This window comes from Phoenix dactylifera, unplaced genomic scaffold, assembly GCF_009389715.1.
Source record: "Phoenix dactylifera cultivar Barhee BC4 unplaced genomic scaffold, palm_55x_up_171113_PBpolish2nd_filt_p 001369F, whole genome shotgun sequence".
NCBI lineage: Eukaryota > Viridiplantae > Streptophyta > Magnoliopsida > Arecales > Arecaceae > Phoenix > Phoenix dactylifera.
Window position 1 is genome coordinate 4350 of NW_024068693.1, and position 24563 is coordinate 28912.

The following is a 24563-nucleotide window of genomic DNA, read 5'->3' on the forward strand; positions in this document are numbered from 1 at the left end:
ACACTTCTATACGAAAAAAAACTTGCATGCGATTATGCAATACAGCCTGATAGGTCAGATATACACAACCTTATTCTTGTATATAGAATGATTATTTCTGTGTTTTGAACCTGTTGCACCCATATCACCTTAGATATTGATCGGACAGACTTGGGTTGAAGAAGTTTGGTGTGTAGCTGTGATGAATCAACAGACTTTTAATATAGATAACATGATCTACAAGTGTGCATGCATAACCTAGGGCACAAAGGTAAGGATACCTTGCACCGGTTTGATCTCACTTGAGTCTGAATTCATCTTGGCATGGGGATTTCTAGTTCCTTTTTCGTGGCATTAGTATCTGTTGGATTCATTTGCCAAGCAAGTCGCTAGGACCCCTTTTTGCCGGGAGAAAATGTCATTCTATTTTTTGTTCTATCAATAAGATGTCATTATTTGTTCCCAAATTTTTAACTGGAATTTCTGTTAATTGCATCCAGCGATAAGTACTCACCAACTCCAGCATCTTCCATCTACGTTAAATTAATTACTGAAACTTGTATAGTTTTTTGTTCTTAGTTCTTAGGCCATTATTTGAAACTTAGCATCTTAGTTCTTAGGCCCATATATACATGCATCGGCCGGAGATCAGACCTCACCCAATGCCATTAACAGTTCATTATGCGAGCTGACAGAGCATTCATGGGTGCAGCACTGGCTAACTGTAAGTGCTAAAGTTGGATGGGACCTGTCCAACTTCAGGGGACTCAAAGGAAACCACCACGAGGGCACTCGAACATGGCTGGATGCCAGTGGCATAGCCCAACACCGCTTAATTCCTGTCGATCCCACGGTCCCTTCTTTGGTTCACCGGTCTTTGGGTTCATCCTTGTGGATATAACATGATGCACCCAGTGACCGGAGAACTCCACTAATTCTTATCAGGCCACGCGTGCATCCAATCCGTGTCGTGGGTCTTTCCAAATACAGAAACGTACCAAGGTTGCTCAAAATTCACCGGTCGTGCGTATTTATAGTAGGGACAACAGGAAGGGACGTACATGCCGGGGTTTGCTTCTTCGTTGCTCGGATCGATGTACTAAAAGCGAGAACTTTTAGAACTTTAGTTAGTGGAATTGAACACGTACATGTGACAGGGTGCTTGCTTCTTCTTCAACCCGAAGGCAGCATAGTTTATTGTTAGGTCTCTGCTATCGACTTCTCATCAAAAAAAGAAGAAGAAAAAAAAAGGCATCCGCTATTGAATTGGTTTAAATATCTTGGCTCAAGGGCCACCGGCCCTCCTCTCGGTGGAGGAGGAGCTGGTGCGTCCCGCAGCCAGTAAGACGTTTGGTACGACGGAGACCGAGTTGAAAAGAAGCAAGTGGTTGGATTGGCCCGCCTCTTTAGGACCAAAGAGACTCTTCCTCTTCATTAGGTCATGAATATAGTTAACGGTACCGAAAACAGGAGTAGAGCCAGCAAGGCCTGGGATCCATCTCTCTTGTAGCAGCCACATCAATGATGGAACCTTGGAAGTGCTCAGAACTATTCGGAGAAAGGTGTTCGATCTTTTAGCCCAAGGCCGTCCTTTCCGGAAGCAAGCCCGAGAGTTCCAGGGTCGAGCCCATCCAGGCTTGGCTCTGCTTGGTATTAGGCCCAAAAGCATTCGTCTTTCCAGCTTTCGGCCTGAAAAAAGGCCTAAATTTCAGGCCAGCTTTTTGGGCCTCTCTGCCGGTAGACCATAGTGGCCAGCTAGTGCCTGGGGGGCAGAGCCATGGAGCTTCGCGCTCGTTCTATTTACGGGGAGCCGTATACCCTCTTGCATGAGGGTTTCTTCTTCCCTCTACGGAGGAATATAGAGAGAGAATGAGTGGGAGAGAAAGAGGAGACTTCGGCCCTTTTTAAAGTAAAGCCCGAACGGGCTTTATATGAAAGAAGGCTAACATATGGGGGTCGGTTAAGTTTGGTTTAAAATACTTTTCTAAATATTTAAATGGGAGGCGAGACGAATTTTTTCAATTCAGATATTTCTCAAGCAGATACCAATCCGATTTTAGAAAAATCGATTTAAATCTAACCGTAGAGATTAGTTAGAGTCACGCTGACGGTTGAGCCAATAATTTTACCACACCTCTATCGACCTATAACTGAGTTGGTAGATCACGCGATAATATTTTCACGGAAGGTGCATTGGCTCCGCTAATCAAGTGGCCAGTTGCCCTAATTAATGACGTGTCAACTGTAAACTGCATCAACCGTTACGATATACCATAAAAAGCAACAACTTAACAAAATTCGTACCCCCAACAATTTGTACTTCGTACTGCGCGCTTGCCGACCCACCTTTCCGGATGCGCGGCCACGCAGGAGGATGCCACGCGAGAGAAAGCATCGCCGTTCACTCTAACATTGCACGAATCTTAAGATAAATCGAGGGCGGATTAGCGATGTGCCAGGAAGGTGCCATGAAAGTGCAGCATATTTACGTAAATGTCACGCCAGAAACAAATCGTGGGCGCACGATAGCCGCTGGTCCGGGACTTTTATGTTATCGTGCGCCACCGCACCTTTTGACCCCTCCCCTCGCTCCATTTAAATACCCCCGGAGCCAGGGTCCCCGGCGTACCTCGGAGTCGGTAGGAAGATTAATCTACGCGATGGCTGAGGTATTCTTCTGCGACCCGCCTCCCCTTTGCCACGGCTGTCTAGGATTTCGTTTCCTTATCAAATTCTTGTTCTTGCTCTTGGTTCTTGAAATTTATGTCATTATTTCTAGATTTTTTATCATCGCATTATTATTGGAGTTGAATCGAAAATAGGGTTCATTTGATCGTATTATTGGTGGTGGAGAACCGCGATCTTGATGCATGATCCAATTCTCGTTCCTTTTTCTTGACTTCTTGATATTCTTGTAATTATAACTCCATGGGGTTTGAATCGAATTTAGGGTTCGTTTGCTCGGATCCTTGGTCGGGAAGAACCGGCATACCTATTCATGTTCTGGTTCTCGTCTTGTATCGTACTAATTTTGTCTGATCGTCTTTCTTGTTTAAGGAGAACAGGGCTGTAGAAGTTTTTCCTCTATAGGTTTAGAGAAATATATATTTTTTTAGGTTTTTTCAATTGGATAGAGATTTGGAATTTTAATTCCCGTTTTTTCTGTGATAAGTGATCTATTCTTGTATGTTTACATGGTTAAATCGTCTGGGATAGATTAGATTAAATGTTTACATCTGTTTTGAATTGTATTGTTAGAGTGATGTGATTTGCTTTATGTCTATATAGATTTTGTTCTTGTTCTTGGCTGGGATTTGCGATTATGCTTGTTGAAATTGGCATAGGTTTATGGGTGAAAAGATTTGATTATTGGATTATAAGATTGATGCCGTTCTTCTAAGTAATGACTAATGAGGTATGGTTTAGTAATTGATATCAGTATATGTACCAAACTTGGTAGCTTGAGGCAATAGTAGTAATAAGCCTGATACTGATAGGTTATATTTTAGTGATAGAATAGCTTAGCTTATTGATTATGCAAAAGACCAAATTTGGGGCAAGAAGATTGAGATCATTATGGACGTTTGTGGAGAAAAAAAGAAGGAAAACAAAGAAACTAAAACTTGTCTGAGCCCTATCATAAGATTTTCTTAGAAATGGTTTTATACCATCTCTCTCTCGTGTTTACATGGTTCTTCTCCACATGATAGGGTTAGTTTCTATGAGCTTTAAGTTTATTGACAAGAGGGTTGATTTCCATCAGCTTTTATCTATTCTTTAGGATACTAGGTTATCATGTTAATTGAAGTCCCTATATTTTACAATGTGGAAGATAGAGGTCAAGATAGAGTGGTGCATGAGTTATTGACTATATTTTTCTTTTTCTTTGTGGAAAAGATTGTGCATTACTTGACCTAAGCATGTGCAACTCTGATGTGGTAGGAGTTCATGTATTGAAACTACGTCAAAATTGAGCACCTGAGCACCTATTTCATGAGATTCTAGAAAGATCCTCCTGCTGTACTCTCTCTCTCTATCTCTCATATGTCCATTACATCATATATCCCTCACCCATTATATTTACAGTACCTGAGGTTATTGCTGTTAAATAAAGGCAAGATGGATCCTTGATGACTGAGTGTTTATCTACTATTATCTATGAAGAGTATGAGGAAGGCCGCATAGATTCCATTTAGTATTTAGCAAATGCGTTAGTTAGTATGCACCAATTGTGGAAGGATCTATTATATATGTCTCTTTGTGCAAATGTTCTCCATAGTACCTTGTTTGTTGCCAACCAAGCTTTTCATTTTTTCACCTTATTTGCATTTATCTTTCTTGCATTTGCTTATGTCATTCTTGCAGATGTGTAACAGCTGAGAAAAGTGAATGAACTATAAGGATTGTGTTTTTTGTTGTTGCTGTTGTTGTAAATTGTGAGGGCATTTTCCAGGTCATACGGACTTAGTAAACGCTAGAATTTAAATATAAAAGGAGACATAGTGATACACTAACATTATGACTGGAATGGAGTTTATGTCCCATAAAAACAATCTTTCTTCTGTTATTTTTATCATCAGTACAACTTTATATGTAATGAAAATTTCTCCTTAACAATGTGATCTTTGTTTATTTTCTTTAACGTGAGCTGGAGTTTACAGATGTTAATTTTAACTTCTGCATGTAGCAAACATCTAAGATAACCACTTAAGATGAAAACTACTCTTGATATAATTAGAAGCAAAGTTTGGGCAATTGTTTCATGCAAGCTAGTTATTTGTTGACAAGTCATCATTACTGCTTGAAACAATCAGAATCTCATCACTGGTGTCGTGCAATAGAAGCTAAAGAAGTTCATTAGGGAATTTGTGGAACCAAGAACTGTGAAGTCAAAGATGCTATAGTAAAGATCACTATATAGTGTATTTGCAATAAAGAGTGAAAGTTCCTCCTGCACTTCAACAGATGACTGAATCTTCTTTTGAAAGAGAAAATATTTATTTAATATTAACTGTAACAATTCCTTTGTTTATTGCTCGTTTCAAGATTAGCTAATATAAGTTGCCACCAGTGGCAAGCTTTATCCAATAATATTTACATTTTTTTCTTTTTTTTGTTTGTTTGGCCCTGCCACTCCTTATTTGTAATATATTTAAAACACAGGGCTTCTTCATACCAATGCCTTCCCTGTTTTTGTTATGCCATTACCATCTAGACCATGACATTTGCAGTGGCCTCGTTTCTCCTGTGTACACTGGCCAAAGTTGAGCTTGTTATTTTGATCATGATTGGGACATAACTGCATTTGGCCTTCTGTCGACTAAAAAGTCTGTGGCTTCTTTTTTCCTCTTCATTTTTTTTTATGAATTTCTAATACATGTTAAAAAATGCATGGAGGTTGGAGATGCCAGCAGCAGAAGCAATTTGGTTTGTTTATGTTGAGAACATTTTGATGAAAGGATCTGCTGTATCTATTTTAAACCTTAAGGGCTTCTTTTCACTGTTTTTTATCTGATGTCTTGATGACTTATTTTCTTTTTGGTTCACTTCTTTACATAGACTGTGGTCCTTAAAGTTGGCATGTCCTGTCAAGGCTGTGTTGGAGCTGTCAAGAGGGTCCTAGGCAAAAATGGAAGGTTGTAACTCTACACATTTCTTTTCCTGGTGCTGTGATTTTCACAAATTTCACTTCTGTAAGATACTTGTTTTTGAATGGAGATGTCAAATGCCATCTGATGTATAGGAAAAATTTTATCGCTGCCAACTTTTCAGACCCATTATATGATGCATGGGGCCTAAAACATGTCCGCCAGAATCAGTTTGTTTAAGATACCTGCTTGTTTGTCATTTTTCTCAGGTGTCGAATCCTTCGATGTGAACCTGGAGGAGCAGAAGGTAACTGTGAAAGGCAATGTAAAACCTGATGCTGTTCTACAGACTGTTTCAAAGACAGGAAAGAAAACTTCGTTCTGGGATGCAGAACCAGCAACCAAGGAGACTGCTCCTGCAGCAGCAGCAGCTGCTTCTCCTACTGCTGCATGACTGTTAACTTATGTCTACTATCTCCTGTAAACTGATGAACCACTACTTGGTCCACATTTATGTAACCTTTTGTCTGTGAAGTGTGCTATGAATGATTGTGAACATTTTGCAGTTAATATGATATAATCTCTTAGCTACTTGTCTATTTTGTTGACTACATAAACTTGTTTAGTTGAGGCGTATTGTGGGATCTTCAGAAAGTTACCACAATCTGATTTTCAGATTGTGAAATTGTATAGTGTCAGTGGATGTCATGACTCATGAATGGGCATCATGAAGCATCACCTGGCATCTATAAACAGTCAAAAAAGCAATGCTAGCAAAACCTAGAAATATTTTTAGCTTACTTCATTTGACATGTTTATATGGGTCCTCTTTGGATGGAGTATCATTACCTATTCAATTCCTTTGAATTTCATATTTTTAGTTTCGATTGGATTTGTCTATTAGAAAGATAATTCATTCCATTTTTATGTACCTGTAGCTGTTACATTGGGTTTGAGCTAGATTTTGGATCAATAATCTATATTATTATGTTGTTGCCACCATTATGTTAGCAAATACTGTTTTTAGCTGTAAATCTACCAAAATTTCCGTCTTAGATCTAGACCAATTTAAATGTTTCTTTCCTACTTATCTCTTTAACATGTCATTCGAGATTTTTTTTGACTCTAAACCAAGTGTCTTTTCAATTTTTAGTCAACCGTTGTTATATGGTTAACACTATACAGTACTTATTGTTCAGGATTTAATTTTTGAAGAATGTAACCGGATATTTTATAGGTAATATTCTCAAAGTTTTACTTGATTTTCCAAAAAAAAAATTTGATAGCCGATGAGAACCCTGGCCTTATCCACATCGATCCAAACTCAGTATGTATTAGATAATGCTCGGGTCCTAATATTACCAAAAATATGTACAGAACCTACGCAATTGGGCTAGGTCTGGGTTTACGAGAACCCGGATCTGGCCTAATAGCACCCCTAAGTTGATATAACTTGTCATTAAAGTGAATAGATCTATCATTTTTTGAAATCTATTTTCTAATTTTAAGTTGTGGTGTAATATGTATCCTTTTCTGAATAAAATGAAATAAATCAAACAATGAATTTTTGTTCAAAAATGAAATCTTATTGTTAGTATCTATATCCAATTTATCATACTGGCAAGAGTAGAGTAACCTACTATCGCACCGCATCATTCATTTTATTCCTGTTGATTACCAGCATTGGTACAAAGGTAATCATTTATGAATGAAAGGATTGAATAATGTGGTTTTCTCTATGTGAAGTTAGTGAATATGACTAATGGTAATACCTGGACTCTGTAGAAATTGTTGGCGTATCTATTGATGCCTTAGAGTCAAAAGAAGTTCTTGATTAATCTTTTTTCGTTTCATGTTCTAAATAACTAAAAATGTCATTAGTAATCCCCTTTCCAACTGAAAAATATAACAGATGAGATATCTGACCATTTTAGTTGCCATGTTGTTTAGATGGTTGCAAGAGTAGGTCGCATACCAACAAGAAAACAAGAAAGGTAGAAAATTTAACAAGTGAAATAAAAAGAAAAGGAAATTCTATTGGAATGTTCCAAAGGAATTTTCAGGAATATACACCGGAAGATTTTCCTAAGCAAACCCACCTATCTCCATAGGTTACATGGAGAATTATATTCCATATGTGACAATTATTTTCTTCTTGTGTGTTATAGTTTTGCATATCAAGCATATCACATCTAAAAAGAGCAACCATTTAAATTGTGAGCTTGAGATTTTATAGATGTGAAGTTGATCATCATGAGAATGTGTGTAAATTTAAGAATGACGGCTTCATGATCTTGCTAATCTATATTGGTGGTAGTATTCCTTTCTATCAAGTTGAAGGTTGCATGCATCCTTGGCCAAATAATACAATTGCAGGAGCATACCAATAGTGTCTGTAATTGGAAGGAGGATCAGGATAGTGGCATGGATTCTGACATTTTGACCTTCAAAGATTTTTGTCATAGACACACCGTCTAAGCAAGAAAAATAAAGTAAATTTTTTATTAAAAAATAAAATAAATAAATATAAATATAAAAATAAATAAAGATAAACAAAACGATACGTATTTGATTTGGCCAAAATTCTCTTCTAGAAAAGAGACCCTTCTAGTACCGACACCTTTCCATGCATAACCTCTACTTCTCCGATAGATCCAGTGCCCGGAGCCAACCGCTCTCCTCTTTTCATATTCTAATAATTTTTATGCCTCGTACCGTATCACGATACCTCTGCTAGGGCCTAGGCTAATGGGGGCAAATCGTACCTACTCAATCTCAGGCTCAATAACTTTTTGCTTGATAAGTTCTTTTAGCGGGTATTCGGCCTCACTTGATTGTTTCTTTCATTCGGCCTGTCAGCCATCGTGGACACGTATGAGGCCATTCCACAGTTACTCATTTTGAGACGAAGGATTTGAGACCAATGAATCAAATTCTTGGAACCATAGATCTCTAGATAGAAAGTACAGAAAAGTCTGGATAACTCAGAAGGGTTATATGGAAAAAGGCGCTGCAAACCACTTTAATATGCAGAATGCCAAGCCAATCAACAGTCCATTTCCTGCGAGCAGGAAATTGTCTGCAGAATAGTGTCCTAGCACCCAAGTGGAGAAGGTTGGAGATGTTTCAAGTAACATATTCATCTGCAGTGGGGAGCTGTATGCCTTGCTTTGGTTTGTAGCAGGCTTAAAACTGCTCAAGCAGTCGGTCTCGTTCAGTTGGTATATGGCAAATCCAGACTGAGATCATTGGAATCCTATAAAGTAGATCATTGTTTCAAGGGTATTATTATTGTTGCTATCTATAACGGTGGTACTAGTGGTTGGTCATGTAGATGCAAATTTTGCTAGTGATAAAGATTAAAGGCGTTTTCCTACAAGCTATGTTTTGCTCCAGCAGAAAGTGCAGTGAGCTGTTTTTTTTTTTTTTAATAAATTTATCATACCAATCTAGAATAAATATATCCGTAAGCATCAGAAAATAAATGTACAAAAAGGATGTTGAAGCTACAACTTGTTTAGGAAGTCCGGCAGGATTTCTTTCTTGGTGGCCTTGGCGCTAAGCCAACCAGTGGACTCGGAATGGCCATGGGCCCAAAAGGGGGGAAAAAAAGACGGCTACCGAATCTCTTTTATACAAGTTGGCTCGATTGGCCTGCAAGAAAAGAAATTTTTGCTGACCAAGGATAGGATGTCAAAATATATTAGTTGGCTCGAAGTCCGACCTGCACTGACTATTTTTGCTACCCCATAGAGCTTACCGACACTACTCTCGATAAGATTTAAGGTCAAAATCTAAATAAAGCTCTTTCTCTGGACAGAAGGTATTCTTCGGGCAAGACCAATCCATGACATGAATGGGTTGTATATAAGTTTATACACCTTGAGCCGACTCCAATCGAATATGAGTTAAGCTGCACACGACCCTGGCTCGATTCGAAGTGGACTCTTAACATCAAATATATATATGCGTTTTCTGAACACGAACTACTTACAAGTTCATAATAATTCTCATTTTTTTGGTGGGGAAAGAACTACTTATACGCTTTCTGAACCCAGAAAGAGAGATAAATACCATGCTTCACCGCTGGACAGGTTTTTCCTTTAAAATAAAGTTACCAAAAAAACCATTTCTTTTTAACTGGATCTCCTTTAGACTCTCCTTGGGGCTCTTCAATTTTCCTCTTTCCAATTCCCTGGTTCAAAGCTTCTAGTCTTTTTCTGCACAAGCCAAAAGCAGACATCAGATAAAAAAAGATCGACAAGGTTTCAGTTTGAATATGAACATGTAGCAAGTGTTAACTCAATTGGCACAAACTTGAAATGCTGGGAACTACATCTAGGATCACATCAATGCACAGCGAAGGCACACATGCAATGCCATGCAGCTCAAAGCATATATGAACACCAGAGCTTGTCATCACAAGATTCGAAGAATACTTGCATTCATGACTGAGGAGTAGTTTGATTTTAACCACGGGAACGAGTTGATTTTAGTTCGAACTTTTAATTTTTTTTCAATTTCTAAATCAAAAAAGAAAACTTGATGAAAGAGTACTTGGCATCCTCAAGGCGCCCATGTAAGCTCCATCGCTGGCGAAATCCCTCCATGCCTTCAATTCCACTTGCAAGAATCATGCGCCTGAAAGATTAAGAACACAGAAACTTAATATATAGTGAACGTAAAAAGGAGTGACTTTATAATCAAATAAATGATAATGCAACTCGCTACAATGTTTTTATTTTATTTTATTTTACCTTGCCGATATTCTTAGTTGTTACTATAGAGAGTTAATTTGTCAGCAAATGAACATTTACAGTGCATAAATTGTAGAACAGAATTTTGTTTAAAAAATAGATCATCCTTTATGTATGAAGAATGCTGTTATGCTCCACTTTAATAAAATAAATTATTATCAAAAAGAAAAGAATAGATGTGACAAATAAGCATGTAAGCATGGATCCTTTTCTCTCCATATTCAGCTAATCACTACACTCAGTTAATGCAACAATATATAAGAAAACCATGATCAACATCTATGCTGTCTAAATCAGATCCAACTCTTACTTTAAGAAACAAATTCCAAATGGGAAATTAGCATGCCCGTCCATGATCCTTTTCCTAAGTACATAAGCTGCTTTTACAGTTATATATGCAGCACTGATGAATACAAATGCTCCATTTAAAAGGATCCAGGTATTAAAAATTTGAACAACTAACATGATTCTACTAGTTCCCTTGGTTCATTGGTTACACCAGATTTCCTACAAACAATTAAGGGTCTAAAGGTTGCACCTCTCTAACAATGCAACTTCGGATTGGAGTTGTGCAGCTCTATCCTTTGCTTGTTCCAAAGGCATACACAATCCCAACTTATGCTCACTATCCTGGAGTCGTCGTCTTAGCTCCTTATCCTGCAAGTGAATTCAGAGACCCAAAGAGAATGTCAAGGCAAACAAGCAAAATAAGTAGGCCACAGAGACATATATTCCAAGGCTAATAAGTGAATATTGCTAACCCTTTTCTCGGCACATTGTCTATACAAAACAATCTCATCTTGGCAAAATGGCTCGATATCATTGATTTGGAGGCCTAGAGCACGACAAAAAGTCAATTTCCTCATTCCATTTTAAAATGAAAGAATGACCTTGTATATTCTATTGATGGCCTCAACAATCTATTCCACTATAATGATTTACATTTGTAACATCCTTTTTTTTTTGTTTCACTAAATGCCACTTACACAAGAAGAGATTCCTCAGTATTCCATCACATAAATCAACACCTTCGAGAACATGAGATGCAATCTCCGGGGGTATAACAGGTGAAGGTGGCCCCAACATAAGGTCGTCACCGACTAGGATGGTTTCCTCCATGGTTGGCTGTGAATCAACTACAACATGACATAAACACAAATACAGATTGAAACAGCTTCAAATCCTTTATTCATGTATTGAAGAGCAAACTATCACAGAATTTGCAAACGGAGAAAACCACACACATATAAATGCCATTGAAATCTATCAAGCAGATGAGGGATACACTGATCTTGACCACTGACTGGCCTTCCACTAATGATTGATCTGAGAAGCCCATTTATACAAAATGTAAATCCAACGAGTTGCTTTAGAAGCCATTTTAAAGGATAATTAATGAACCATCGCACTAGTATGCATAAGAAGAGGAAAAAAGAAAACCAAGAGAGAGTCAAAAACAACACATACCATCCATGATTGCCTGATTGGCAACTCTCCCTCTTCAGCAACCGAGAAGGATTCCAGAAATTACAATGCAGATATGACTTGAAGCCTGGATGTTTTCATTAAAAAAGGAAGCAGCATTCAGTGGATCGATACATAGTCATTGATTCAGTCAACTAAGCTACGTAATCATATCATGCAAGCCAACAGCAAACAGATGCCCTCCATATTACAATTCATTCTTTAGCTGAGACCCCTCTGAAACTCCCAACGGTAGATCCAGAGGTCGTTTACTATAAATGGGCCCCGGAAGGCATTGATTTCGGGCTCATCTCCTCCAGAACTTTTGTGGACTTGTTATGTCGACCGTAAACCGTAAATAGAAGCAAAACGTAGCACTGAAATCAAAGGCCACCACATTTTGATGCGGGCGAAGCTATGAGAACCTTTCGCGCATTAATTCAAACAGGAAATGTGCGTTTAAACTATAGACCGACATGGCTAACAAAACCAAGAAACAAAGAGTAGAAGAGAGCTAAAGCTAATCTAGAAAATGAAAAGAAGGGAATCCCGGCTGGTTGATAATTAGAAAGCAACGACGCGGGTCCAGAACCGGCTCTTGAAGGCAAGAAGCACCGGTGGTTCCGAAGAAGATTCGGTCCACCAACCGGTCCCGAGCCCGCCACCTCCGAGAGGAGTCCTCCGCTCACCTCTCTTCCTACCGTTGAAGGCGACGAGAAGCGGGCGACTGGAAGCGGCGAGATCGAAGCGCCGTACAGAAGACGAGAGGCGGCGAGGGGAGAAAGCCCACCTTTTTACACGCCTCAACGGTCGAGTAAAGTGTGAAGCGTGCGCGACCGCGTGCATATCGGGCCGCGCCTGGCCGGCCCAACCCAATTCCGAGAGGCCCGAGACATCCTAAGAATCAGCATTGGAGGAAGCCCGCTGGCCCGAAACTGGCCCATATCAGAATGAGGGTAGAAGCAAACCCAAATTGTTGTATCCAATACCCAGTGGCTTTATCGAGCCACATGAATGGTAACTCCATCCTTCGTTTGGACATGAGAAAAAGTTTTGGCTGATTTCCTTTTCGTTTGGAATAAATGTCAGGGCTTCGAATCAGACAGTCATGGACCGACTAGTGGTCTTCGAATCAGATCATAACAATAACGTGGTCCCTCATTAAAGCTCTTCAAACACTTTCGGTCCACAGGTGCAGAATTTGATGAGTGCATTGAAGTCTTATGCTATGCTAGAGGATTTGGAAACAGGAAAGGTGATCCATGTTTCATTATGAAACTCGTAATAAAGTTGGATACTTGGACGCGTATGGAAAGCTGATCCGGAGCCAGTTTAAGTCGAACCAACTTGTAAGAAGAACAACGCACGCGTCTTTGGTAGGTGTGAACGCTTTTTCTTTTTCTTTTTTCTTGTCATTGAACTATTGAAGTAGGTACGAGCTATTTAATTTTTATCTTTTTCGCGTGCTTTGAAATGGATTGTGAAGGTAGTGCGAGCACCGACTGCCTCTCCCAAGTCTTCGCCTCACGGTCATCATCAGGCTTTCATCTACCGGCAGCGGCGTGTCCAAATCGTTATCCACGATGGACGGACAGCAGAGAGCACTAATGCATACGACCAATGACTTCGACCCCCACTGCCACTGCTCGTTGATGGAAGACTCGAGATGTCACACCCTGGTCCCGTCCATTTGTGAATTATGTGATTGCTGAAAATTTCTGGTTGTTAACATTGCTGGTGATTTCCTCAGTAAAACTGTAGAAGTACGACACAATCATGTTAATGTTGATAGTAACAATCTAGGTCCTCATCCAAAATGACTAGCCGGAAGATATTATTTGGATTCCTTGATCCTATATAAGTACCCAAGATGTATCCAGCGAATAATCGATGTGGAACTAAATACACGCCCGCACGGGTTCTCACATACTCCCCCGTTCAAGTCCTGACGTCCTCGTCAGGCTAAGGATTCATATCTATTCAAATCTAATCACAAACACCACGATTGGCCCATGGTCAGCCCTAATGAATCAGTGCTGCAGTGTCCCCTAGTCCACATAGATTATAGGCCGAGTCCGCTCTAATACCATTTGTAACAACCTAAGACCTCACCCAAAATGGCTAGCCGGAAGGTATTATTTGGATTCCTTGATCATGTATAAGTACCCAAGATCTACCCAGCGAATAACCGATGTGGGACTAAATACACGCCTGCACGGGTTCGCACATTGATTTACGTGCACATCGCATTTTTCTTTGGATGTAAAGGTTATTGAGAAAAGTAAAAGAAACATAGTTTAATATCTTTTGAGAGATCCAATCAAGGAGGTTCCGATGCAAGTCATACTAAGTCAAACCAAGATGCTTTAAACTAATATTAATTGAAGTTTATAATGTCACTCCCCCAATAACAATCTGGTCTAATGAGATTAGGTGAGCTGCTACGTTGACGTCAATATAAAACCATCCAAATTATATCATCGATAAGTCATGACATGTCCAATAGATTATTAGCTTTTAAAAATAGAAGTGTCGGTGAAACTTAGTGCATCGTACTCTAGGAAACTCAACTAAAAAATACATCTCAAAAATATTTTTTAAATTATATCATCAGATTAGTCCTCCATTTTAGTTTCAAAGTCGTTTATACCTAGTTTATATTTATGGTTGTAGTTGCTATCAGTGTGCAATAACTTTGCAATTCCATGATTAAGAGAAAAAGAGCATGTCATTCCCATACATGTGATGGAAGAAGTCAATGGTCACCATCTTGGGAAGGACTAGGAGATCAACTCGCTTATATTTACCAAGAATCGGTCGGACTTCAAAAACTTGTGATCTAAGGAACATCCTTGTTTCTCAAACATAATTTGCTAATTTTTTTCATTCAAAATAGCATTTAGGATCTGCGCAATTCTTTGAGGTCATTCTTTTTCTAATAATTATGTTACCTCTAGAAAGTTTATTTGTTAATGCGAGAAGAAGCACTTTGTAGTTTGTTTCCTCAGAAGAAAAGTTATGATACAATAACTAATCTATGATAATTTCTATTCTTTAAAGATAAGAATGTAATCAATAGAAATAGATCATCAGCAAGAACAAATTATTGGACTTTCTTAGTATACAATATAAAAATACCATTTTATTTTATTTTAAAAAAATATTAAAAAAATGATATTTATTTTTTTATAGATGATAATTAACTGTGTAGGGGTAACCCAACCCTCTCTCCATTTTCTAACCTCCTAAATCCTAGAGATAGATTATTTTTTCTAAAGGTAATTTAAAATTTATTTGACAGCTGAAGGCCCGCCGCTAATTTAAAATTATCTATCATATTCCGCCCTATGCGTGACCCCACCACTAATTAAAAACGATCAATCCCCGTCACGTGAAAACTGTTGTTCCGTTTCCAGATATCCCGAAGCGGTCCCAAATATGTCCCCCGTTTTAGACGCCGTCTGCTTTGGACGGCAAAGCGTGTCCAGGGATCACTACGGCCTTCTGGGCAAGAAAGGTTCTCCCGAGGAGATAAGATCAAAAGAACGGTCAAGATCTTCAAAACAAATCCCAGCTTTTTAAAAGCCGTTCAGAAGAGCACAGAAAAGTATGAGTTTCCCCTCTTCTTTTTATTCTTTTCCATCCGTTGACTCCCTTCTGTGCCCCAAAAATAGTAATAAAAAAAACAGCCGTGGCCCGCCCGTAATGGGATCGTTGATTTTATCTCCCCTCGAACGATGAGTCTGTTCTGAATGGTGGTACGAGGGGCGATGCAGATTTTGTTATTCGGGATCCGTCTTCTGTTCCATGCGCGGAGCTGAGTGCAGCCTGAGCGGGCCTTCGCTATGCCCGGTGCGTCTTACGGGCTAGGTCTATCATCCTGGAGGGTGATTCAGCCATTAGTTGGATCCAGAGGGTCCAAGGGGTGGCGGGTGTAACCATCTCTTGCTCCGTGACATTTGGGCCATGGCGAGAGATGGATGGGCTTTTCAGGCCACGCATATTTACCGTGAAGGTAACGGTGATGCGAATTAGGTAGCTGCGTTTGTAGCTTGTCACTCCGGAGGTACCTTATGGTATGGTGTTGGGGAGCTGCCTTTGGCACTCCGAGGTATTCTATTTTTTGACTTTATTGGGTCTATCCGCTCACGCCGGGTATGATCGATCCGTACTAGTTAAAAAAAAAAAAAACGGATGATTATTTTGGCAATAGGTATATCGAACTCACCGACCTCCCAAATGGAGCCAAAAAGGTTGTTTAAGATGGAACAAAATCAGATTTTGAATAATTCCATTTTCTCGCACATAATTCCAAGGAAAGTGCAATTGATGCTACTGCCGTGCACCTTCCTCACCTCTTTTATTCAAGCAACAAGCTGCCGTGAACCTTCCTCGCCTCATATTCAGGCAACAAGCTCCATGTGTGTGTGTGTATATATATATATATAGATCAAAATTCATATACTTTAATGTTCTCTAACCTAGTTGTTGATTAGATGTCAAAATGGACATTTTTAAAAGCACAATAATGTATCTTATTATGATCGCATCATCAAAATCTAGCGGATTCAAATTATTCATATTTTAATATATGTACATCGTGATCCAAAAATTAGATTCTCAATCTTTATATTTTATTATGTATTTTATCATGCTGGTATAATTGATACCACTCATCTTTATACTAAATTGATACAAAAGTTAGGAATCACCAAAATACGAATATTGATTTTTAGATATTTATGTAGTTTAAATCGTACCAATAATTAGAACTTCAATATGGATGGGCTAACATTGATTTTAAAATAATTAACTTATTTTTAAAGAAATTAACATATATATATATATATCAAGCTTAGGTATCCTGTGGAAACATGCCCTTAATTTGCAGTACATTTAGCCAGTCGGGACCTATTGTCATTGAATCACATCATGTATCTTAAAGATTTCGACAAGACTCATGGGAGCACTAGTTAATTTGTTTAAGTATGTATTGGTTAAAGCTATCATTTCTCTTTGAAGTCATTAGTTGCAATATGATGCACTTCAATTAAGTCTTGGCATGATATGGGTCGATTTGGTCAGTTCATAACAATAACAAAGAGGCAAGGGGCACAAGTGGGGTCTTCCTTACAAAAAGGCAAAAGAAAAAAGAAATTCCTAAAGTGCGGTCTTACTTACAAAAAGGCAAGGGGCACAAGTCCGATATCCATTTCGTAATCAAGAAGTTTGTACAAAAATCTTGCAAATAACTTCTATGGGAAAAGAAGTTAGTTTTAGCCAATGCCTAGAACATGGTTCTCCTTGGCATATTTTTCATGATAATTTTGCAGTCTATATGCAGCCGCGTGCACGATGAACACTACCTCAAATTCTGCAACATGTTGCGAGCTTGCTTGTTGTATAGACTTAATCAGACCAAACCATCTCATGAATCGTCCTCACATGCCCGTGGCACGAGGAAAGTCTTCGTACCAAGTTTGGACCCGTAACATTAACTCAAAACATTAACTCAAAACCGTGTTGCCTGGAAGTTCCTCTGGAGGAATAGATACGAAAAAATTTTCCAAAATGGTGAACAATAAAAAAGACGGCTCAGTCAACAATTTTGTCGGTCTTTCGTATGCACGGTCACTTTCTCACCCACCTTCGGATGTCAATGTAAAGGCACAATTTTGGTCCTCACGGCAAAGTGAGGACACCACGTGTGGTATTCATTAATTTATGTTTTTGGCGGTTACGTTTTCTCGATAGGCCTCTGGGTTAGGGGTTGATATTGCCAAGCAATTTGACCCCAACGCGTTGCTTGGCGTCGAGCCGTCCAATTGGTCGTCTTGGAAGGACCCACGTGTTATGCTCTCCTTTCTCCGGTCTAACATCCCTACTGATCTCCTCAGTGAACGATTTGCGAAAGGTCCAAGCGCCCAACTGTAGCTCCGGTGTTAGGTTCGGATTTACGCTATGATTTCTTATCACGGTGGGCGCGCTTGTCGGCCTGCCTTGCAGGTTGTTCATGAATCTGATACACCGTATGATACGGTCCGGGAGGGTAAGATCGATGTACATGATACACAAATAGATCGACACATTTGCACTCGCTGCTCGTGGATCCAGCACTGAAGCATTTGTGGGTCTCGCTCTCTCTCTCTCTCTCTTCGAGGGGGCCCGTGGTTGGCTGCATGCTCGGTAGGCATGTTTTAGACTGGCAAATGTTTTATGGTCTGCTTCACAATTATATGCTAGCTGGTTCTTATTAAATGCAAGATCATTAGTATATAAGTATATTGTTAGATCAGTTTTTGATGGAAAGAATATTGGACATTTTAACCTCGAGCCGAACCAATCTTTTTAGCCTCTGCCGTGGCCGAAGTGAATGACTTCGGTATGGATCGGAGTGCTATTCTGTTCGGTGCAGTAGTTACACTAAAGCTGAATGATCAATGCGATTGTCGGCGCGTGCTAATATGCTAATTGTGCGGAGCAATTACCATATCGTTAATGTGCAATCAACTATTATCATACAATTATGGCACGTTCTGCTAGCTAAATCAAGTAATGGACACCTAGCTTACCCTATTTATAGGAATGACCTAGAGACCTTCAAGTGTGCAATCTCAAACTCTTCTTAACACATACTACTCTCTCTTTCATTGTTGCTCTAAATTTCTGACTTAAACATTAAATGATTCTCCACCAGAAATCTTTCGGCAATCGAATTTTTTTTGGGTTGGCACTGCCTTCCATGTTAATTTCAACCGATCTCAGATCACCTCTGTCTCATGTGACCTCAGCGCACGTTGGTTTCAACCTACCTTAATAAAAATACGGCCACTATAAAGATATTGATATATACTTCTTGCAAGTGCAAAGCAAAACAATTTATTTTATGTGCGTAATAGTGAATATGCTATTGATGAAAATGATGGATAACATTGTTACGGGGGAACTTAGCCACCATGCCCCACGTGACCGGCACGCGCGCCCAGGAAGACCACGGCTGCCCCCTGATCCAGCACTCCGACCCCGAGTCGGATATCTTCAGCTCCGCAGCCCGACCCCGAGTCGGCTGCCCCCTGATCCAGCACTCCGACCCCGAGTCGGATATCTTCAGCTCCGCAGCCCGACCCCGAGTCGGCTGCCCCCGGATCCAGCACTCCGACCCCGAGTCGGATATCTCCAGCTCCGCAGCCCGACCCCGAGTCGGCTGCCCTTTGATCCAGCACTCCGACCACGAGTCGGAGATCTCTTGATAACGACAGGCTATTCCCCAGAGGCACGCTGCGGCCTCCTGCTCCACTACTCCCTGCAACGGCTGTATCCGATGCTGCTCCACGATCTCCTGTATCAGCCGTACAAAGCGGAACTCCACTACGCCCTGTCATGGCAGTACCCGGCGCTGCTCCACGACGCCCTGTAACCGCCATGTCAGTGGCCACTCCATCGTGCCCCACGATGACAAACCCCCCTGAGGGACCCCCCAGCCAGGTATATATGCAGCTGGGGGGAGAAGGGGGGGGGGTAAGCAATATCTCGCTGAGTATTCTCCTACTTGGGATCATCTCTCATCCTCCTCCAATCTCCTCTGACTTGATCGTCGGAGGGCCCCCACTACCCCAGTGGTGGTGCGAGGCTTGTTTGCAGGTCTCCCGGTGGAAGGTGGAGCGCAACCAACTCCAACTCAGACAACCCAGACGGAACCCCGTTCACACCGCCGCGTCAATCGTTCTCGGTTTGGACCACCAGCAACAGTTGGCGCTAGAGGAAGGGCCCGAATCTCAGAACGATCGTAATGGCACGGCGAGGTGGTCGTGGAGCTTCCAATGCTTCCGGTCGCAGAGCCTCTCGCGCCTCCGGCCGGGAGGCTGCTGCGTCCCCAACGCACTCTCAGCAGCATTCCACTGCTCCACCTCCCATTCAGACGGTTGAAGCTGCTCAGTTCGACCAGCTAGCCCAGCAGGTTCGCACCCTCGCGGAGGCAGTGCAGAATCTGCAGGGCGTAATTTCTCGGGTGCCGCAGCGGGCTCAGGAGCCGCTGCTCCCCGAGCGCTCCCCTGTTCCTCACAACCCGCGCTCCTTCCTCTCCCATGGAGAGGAGCGCCGACGCGAGGAGGATTCTCGAGCACGGTCCATTCTGCCAGGACCTTCTCATCGGAGCTGCGCGGGGTACGAGAGGCGGACCCGTGCGCGTTCCCAGACACCCCAGTCCTCGAGGAGCCCGCACTCCAGTCGGTCCCCCTCACGCCGCTCCTTGTCTCCCACCCACCGGTCGCGCTCCCTGGACCGGCGGGTGGACGACCTCCACAGACAACTCCAGGTCCTGAAGGGCCACTCCAAAGATCCCTTCGCTGACTTGGAGATCTCCTCCCAGCCGGCGCTTGCCTCAAGGATCCTGCGGACCCCAAACCCGCCGGGGTTCAAAATGCCGGCGATCGAACCCTACGACGGGGCGGCGGACCCACGGGACCACGTGGAGAGTTTCAGGACTCTTATGCTCCTCCATGGAGCATCGGATCCTCTCCTCTGCAAGGCCTTCCCGGCGACCCTCCGTGGCCCGGCAAGGGCGTGGTTCGCCGGCCTGGAGGCTAACTCCATCCAGTCCTTCCACCAGTTCACCCGTCTCTTCATCAGCCATTTCGCCGTCAGTAGCCGGCGACGACTGGTCTCTGACTCCCTCTTCGATGTCCGGCAGAACGAGGGAGAAAGCCTGCGGGATTATCTCACCCGCTTCAACAAGGCAACACTGGAGGTCCGGAACTTGAGCCAGGAGGTGGCTCTCTCAGCCCTGACGCGTGGCTTCCGGAAGGGCAGACTCACCTTCTCCCTGGACAAACGCCTGCCACGGAGCTTCCCGGAGTTGCTGTCTCGGGCGAACCAGTATGCAGATGCCGAGGAGGCGGCTGCCCACCGGAGCAAGGAAGCTGCCGAGACCCCTCTAAAGCTCGGGAAGAAAAGGCGAAAAGAGACGCCAGAGGAGGAGCCCGACGCCTCAACGTCGGCGCAGAAGCCCGTCACCGGCGAGGAACCACGACGCTCCACGTCCTCGTTCTCCGCCCCGACGCTTCCATCGGTATACCCCGCTCCTGACTCCCCGGGCCCAGATCCTTATGGAGATCAAGGGGCGGGAGGACCTCCCAGTCCCGAGGCAGATGAAGAAGATCCCTGGGAGGAGGCCGTCTCGGGCGTACTGTGAGTACCACCGAGACCACGGCCACGACACCGAAGACTGCTTCCAGCTTCGGGACGAGATCGAGGCTCTCATCCGCCGAGGGCGTCTCGGTCGATATGTAAACGACCGACGTCCCCCTGCAGACCCGCGTCCGGCCGACCCGACCCCTCAGGAGCCTCGGGAGCAGAACCGACCCGTCGCGGGCGTGATCCACACCATCACTGGGGGCTGCTCTCGGCCCATGAGGAACACAGGGGGCTCGGCGGAAGCATCAGAGGTGGCCGTCGCAAAGAGGCAGCGGGTCGGAAATGTAATCACTTTTTGTGATGAAGATGTAAAGGGGGTTCAGACCCCCCACGATGATGCCATGGTGATCTCCCTCACTATGGCGAACTATGATGTAAGGCGTGTTCTTGTGGATAGTGGAAGCTCAGCTGACATTTTGTTTTACGAGGCCTTCCAAAAGATGAGCTTGTCTCGACAATTGTTGCACAAAACATCCACCCCCCTCATAGGATTCACTGGAGACGCCATCTCGGCCGAAGGTGTCGTTGAGCTGCCTGTGACTGCGGGCGTTGCACCCGCAGAAGCCACGGTGCGGCTCGGGTTCTTGGTCGTCCGTGTTCCCTCGGCCTACAACGCTATCCTCGGACGACCCGGACTGAACGCCCTTCGCGCGGTGGTTTCTACCTACCATTTGCTCATGCGGTTCCCCACGGCGGCCGGGATTGGAGAGGTCCGAGGTGACCAACCGACCGCACGGCAGTGTTTCCTGGCAACTCTCAAAGGGAAGAAGCCCGTGGAGGCCCTAAATATCGAGTCCCTAGACGCCAGAGACGAAGTGGCCTTGCGGCACGGGGAGCCAGCCGAGGGCGTAATCGAAGTTCCCCTCGAAGAAGGTCGCCCGGACCGCACGGTCCGGGTCGGTGCCAATCTCGACTCGGGAGCTCGAGCCCGGTTAGTAGAATTCCTCCGAGACAATGCTGATGTGTTTGCCTGGTCGGCGGCCGATGTACCTGGGATCGACCCGGAGGTCATTTCTCACACCCTCAACGTCGACCCGACCCACCGACCAGTAAAGCAGAAGAAGAGACACTGTGCCCCGGATCGGATCCGGGTGGTCGACCAGGAGGTAGACAAACTCTTGGAGGCAGGTTTCATAAGGGAAGTGAGCTACCCCGAGTGGCTGGCAAACGTCGTGCTTGTCCGGAAGGCGAGCGGGAAGTGGAGGATGTGCGTCGACTACACCGACCTGAACAAGGCGTGCCCCAAGGATAGCTTTCCGCTCCCGCGAATAGACCAACTGGTCGACGCGACTTCCGGATATCAGCTGCTGTCTTTCATGGACGCCTTCTCCGGCTACAACCAAATAATGATGGCTCCACAGGACGAGGAGAAAACGGCCTTTATAACAGACCGGGGGCTGTACTGTTACAAGGTAATGCCCTTCGGCCTGAAGAACGCTGGCGCTACTTACCAGCGCCTCGTCAACAAAATCTTCAAGGAGCAGATCGGCCGGAACATGGAGGTGTACGTGGACGATATGCTGGTAAAGAGCCGCCATGCGGATCAGCACATTGCGGATCTGGAGGAGACTTTCGCCACCTTGCGAAAGTTTCGTATGAAGCTAAACCCAGCGAAGTGCGCCTTTGGCGCTTCGGCCGGGAGGTTCCTCGGTTTCATTGTCAACCAGCGGGGGATCGAGGCCAACCCGGACAAAATCAAAGCCATCCAAGATATGTCTCCTCCGACCAAAGTGAAGGAGGTTCAGGAGCTTGCTGGAAGGGTCGCCGCGCTCGGACGGTTCGTGGCAAAATCGGCCGAACGCTGCCAACCGTTCTTCAAGGTGTTGAAGCGCCCAAAAGACTTCCTCTGGACGGCCGCTTGACTGACACTCCTCACCAGCAGCAACTGGCGATCTGATTTCCCAGGTAACGCATTAATTAGCGTTTAATGCCCTTCTGGTGTTCCCCAGGCAACGCTTGGAGAAGAGGAGAAACACGAACACAGCTGGCCACGGAGGAATCCCGTCGGGCAGCAAGCGACAGGCGCACGACCAGCGAGCGGAATTTCCCGAGGCTCGGCCCTTGGATGCCTGGCTAGCCCGATGAACATCCCGGGAGCAGACTAGCCGGAAGCCCCGACCGGTCGCCTCGGCTTGCGCCAGCCTTGGCCGACCAACGAGTGGAATTTCCCTGAGGCTTGACAACTCTCAGATGCCTGGCTAACCCGATGACCATCCCGGGAGCAGACTAGCCGGAAGCCCCGACCGGTCGCCTCGGCTTGCGCCAGCCTTGGCCGACCAACGAGTGGAATTTTCCTGAGGCTTGACAACCCTCAGATGCCTGGCTAACCCGATGACCATCCCGGGAGCAGACTAGCCGGAAGCCCCAACCGGTCGCCTCGGCTTGCGCCAGCCTTGGCCGACCAACGAGCGGAATTTCCCTGAGGCTTGACAACCCTCAGATGCCTGGCTAACCCGATGACCATCCCGGGAGCAGACTAGCCGGAAGCCCCGACCGGTCGCCTCGGCTTGCGCCAGCCTTGGCCGACCAACGAGCGGAATTTCCCGAGGCTCGGCCCTCGGATGCCTGGCTAGCCCGATGAACATCCCGGGAGCAGACTAGCCGGAAGCCCCGACCGGTCGCCTCGGCTTGCGCCAGCCTTGGCCGACCAACGAGTGGAATTTCCCTGAGGCTTGACAACCCTCAGATGCCTGGCTAACCCGATGACCATCCCGGGAGCAGACTAGCCGGGAGCCCCGACCGGTCGCCTCGGCTTGCGCCAGCATTGGCCGACCAACGAGTGGAATTTCCCTGAGGCTTGACAACCCTCAGATGCCTGGCTAACCCGATGACCATCCCGGGAGCAGACTAGCCGGAAGCCCCGACCGGTCGCCTCGGCTTGCGCCAGCCTTGGCCGACCAACGAGCGGAATTTCCCTGAGGCTTGACAACCCTCAGATGCCTGGCTAACCCGATGACCATCCCGGGAGCAGACTAGCCGGAAGCCCCGACCGGTCGCCTCGGCTTGCGCCAGCCTTGGCCGACCAACGAGCGGAATTTCCCGAGGCTCGGCCCTCAGATGCCTGGCTAACCCGATGATCATCCCGGGAGCAGACTAGCCGGAAGCCCCGACCGGTCGCCTCGGCTTGCGCCAGCCTTGGCCGACCAACGAGCGGAAGAATTTCCTGAGGCCAAACCCTCGGATGCCTGGCTCAGCGCCGGAAGAATTTCCTGAGGCCTAACCCTCGGATGCCTGGCTCAGCGCCGGAAGAATTTCCTGAGGCCTAACCCTCGGATGCCTGGCTCAGCGCCGGAAGAATTTCCTGAGGCCTAACCCTCGGATGCCTGGCTCAGCGCCGGAAGAATTTCCTGAGGCCTAACCCTCGGATGCCTGGCTCAGCGCCGGAAGAATTTTCTGAGGCCTAACCCTCGGATGCCTGGCTTAGCGCCGGAAGAATTTCCTGGGGCCTAACCCTCGGATGCCTGGCCTAGCGCCGGAAGAACTTCGAGAATCCGAAGTCGGCAAGACGCAACCAAGAGCTAAAAAGAGGAAGGATGCCCGCCGAAATCCTCAGCCTGCCAGGTCAGCGACAACCGCCATACGC

At 44.6% G+C, this 24563-nt stretch overlaps 1 protein-coding gene and 1 long non-coding RNA gene across 3 annotated transcripts; one reads left to right on the forward strand and one right to left on the reverse strand.

Annotated features, from left to right (window-relative positions):
• The first annotated feature begins 2489 nt into the window (after positions 1-2489).
• On the forward strand, positions 2490-6166 carry LOC120108507. Its single transcript, XR_005509831.1, has 3 exons — positions 2490-2648; positions 5539-5615; positions 5837-6166. It is a non-coding gene; the product is annotated as an uncharacterized LOC120108507 (long non-coding RNA).
• Positions 6167-9497: 3331 nt separating this feature from the next.
• LOC120108508 lies at positions 9498-12611 on the reverse strand. Of its 2 annotated transcripts, none has more exons than XM_039122123.1 (7): positions 12478-12611; positions 11792-11876; positions 11311-11460; positions 11086-11159; positions 10863-10981; positions 10125-10208; positions 9498-9787 (listed from the first exon to the last, which is right to left on the reverse strand). In XM_039122123.1, the coding sequence occupies exons 2-7, from the start codon at positions 11796-11798 to the stop codon at positions 9682-9684; spliced, it is 540 nt and encodes a 179-aa protein (XP_038978051.1). In that variant the 5' UTR covers positions 11799-11876; positions 12478-12611; the 3' UTR covers positions 9498-9681. The 2 variants fall into 2 exon arrangements, with proteins under 2 accessions (XP_038978051.1, XP_038978052.1); XM_039122124.1 differs by having other exon boundaries at positions 12490-12574.
• Between the last annotated feature and the right edge of the window lie 11952 nt (positions 12612-24563).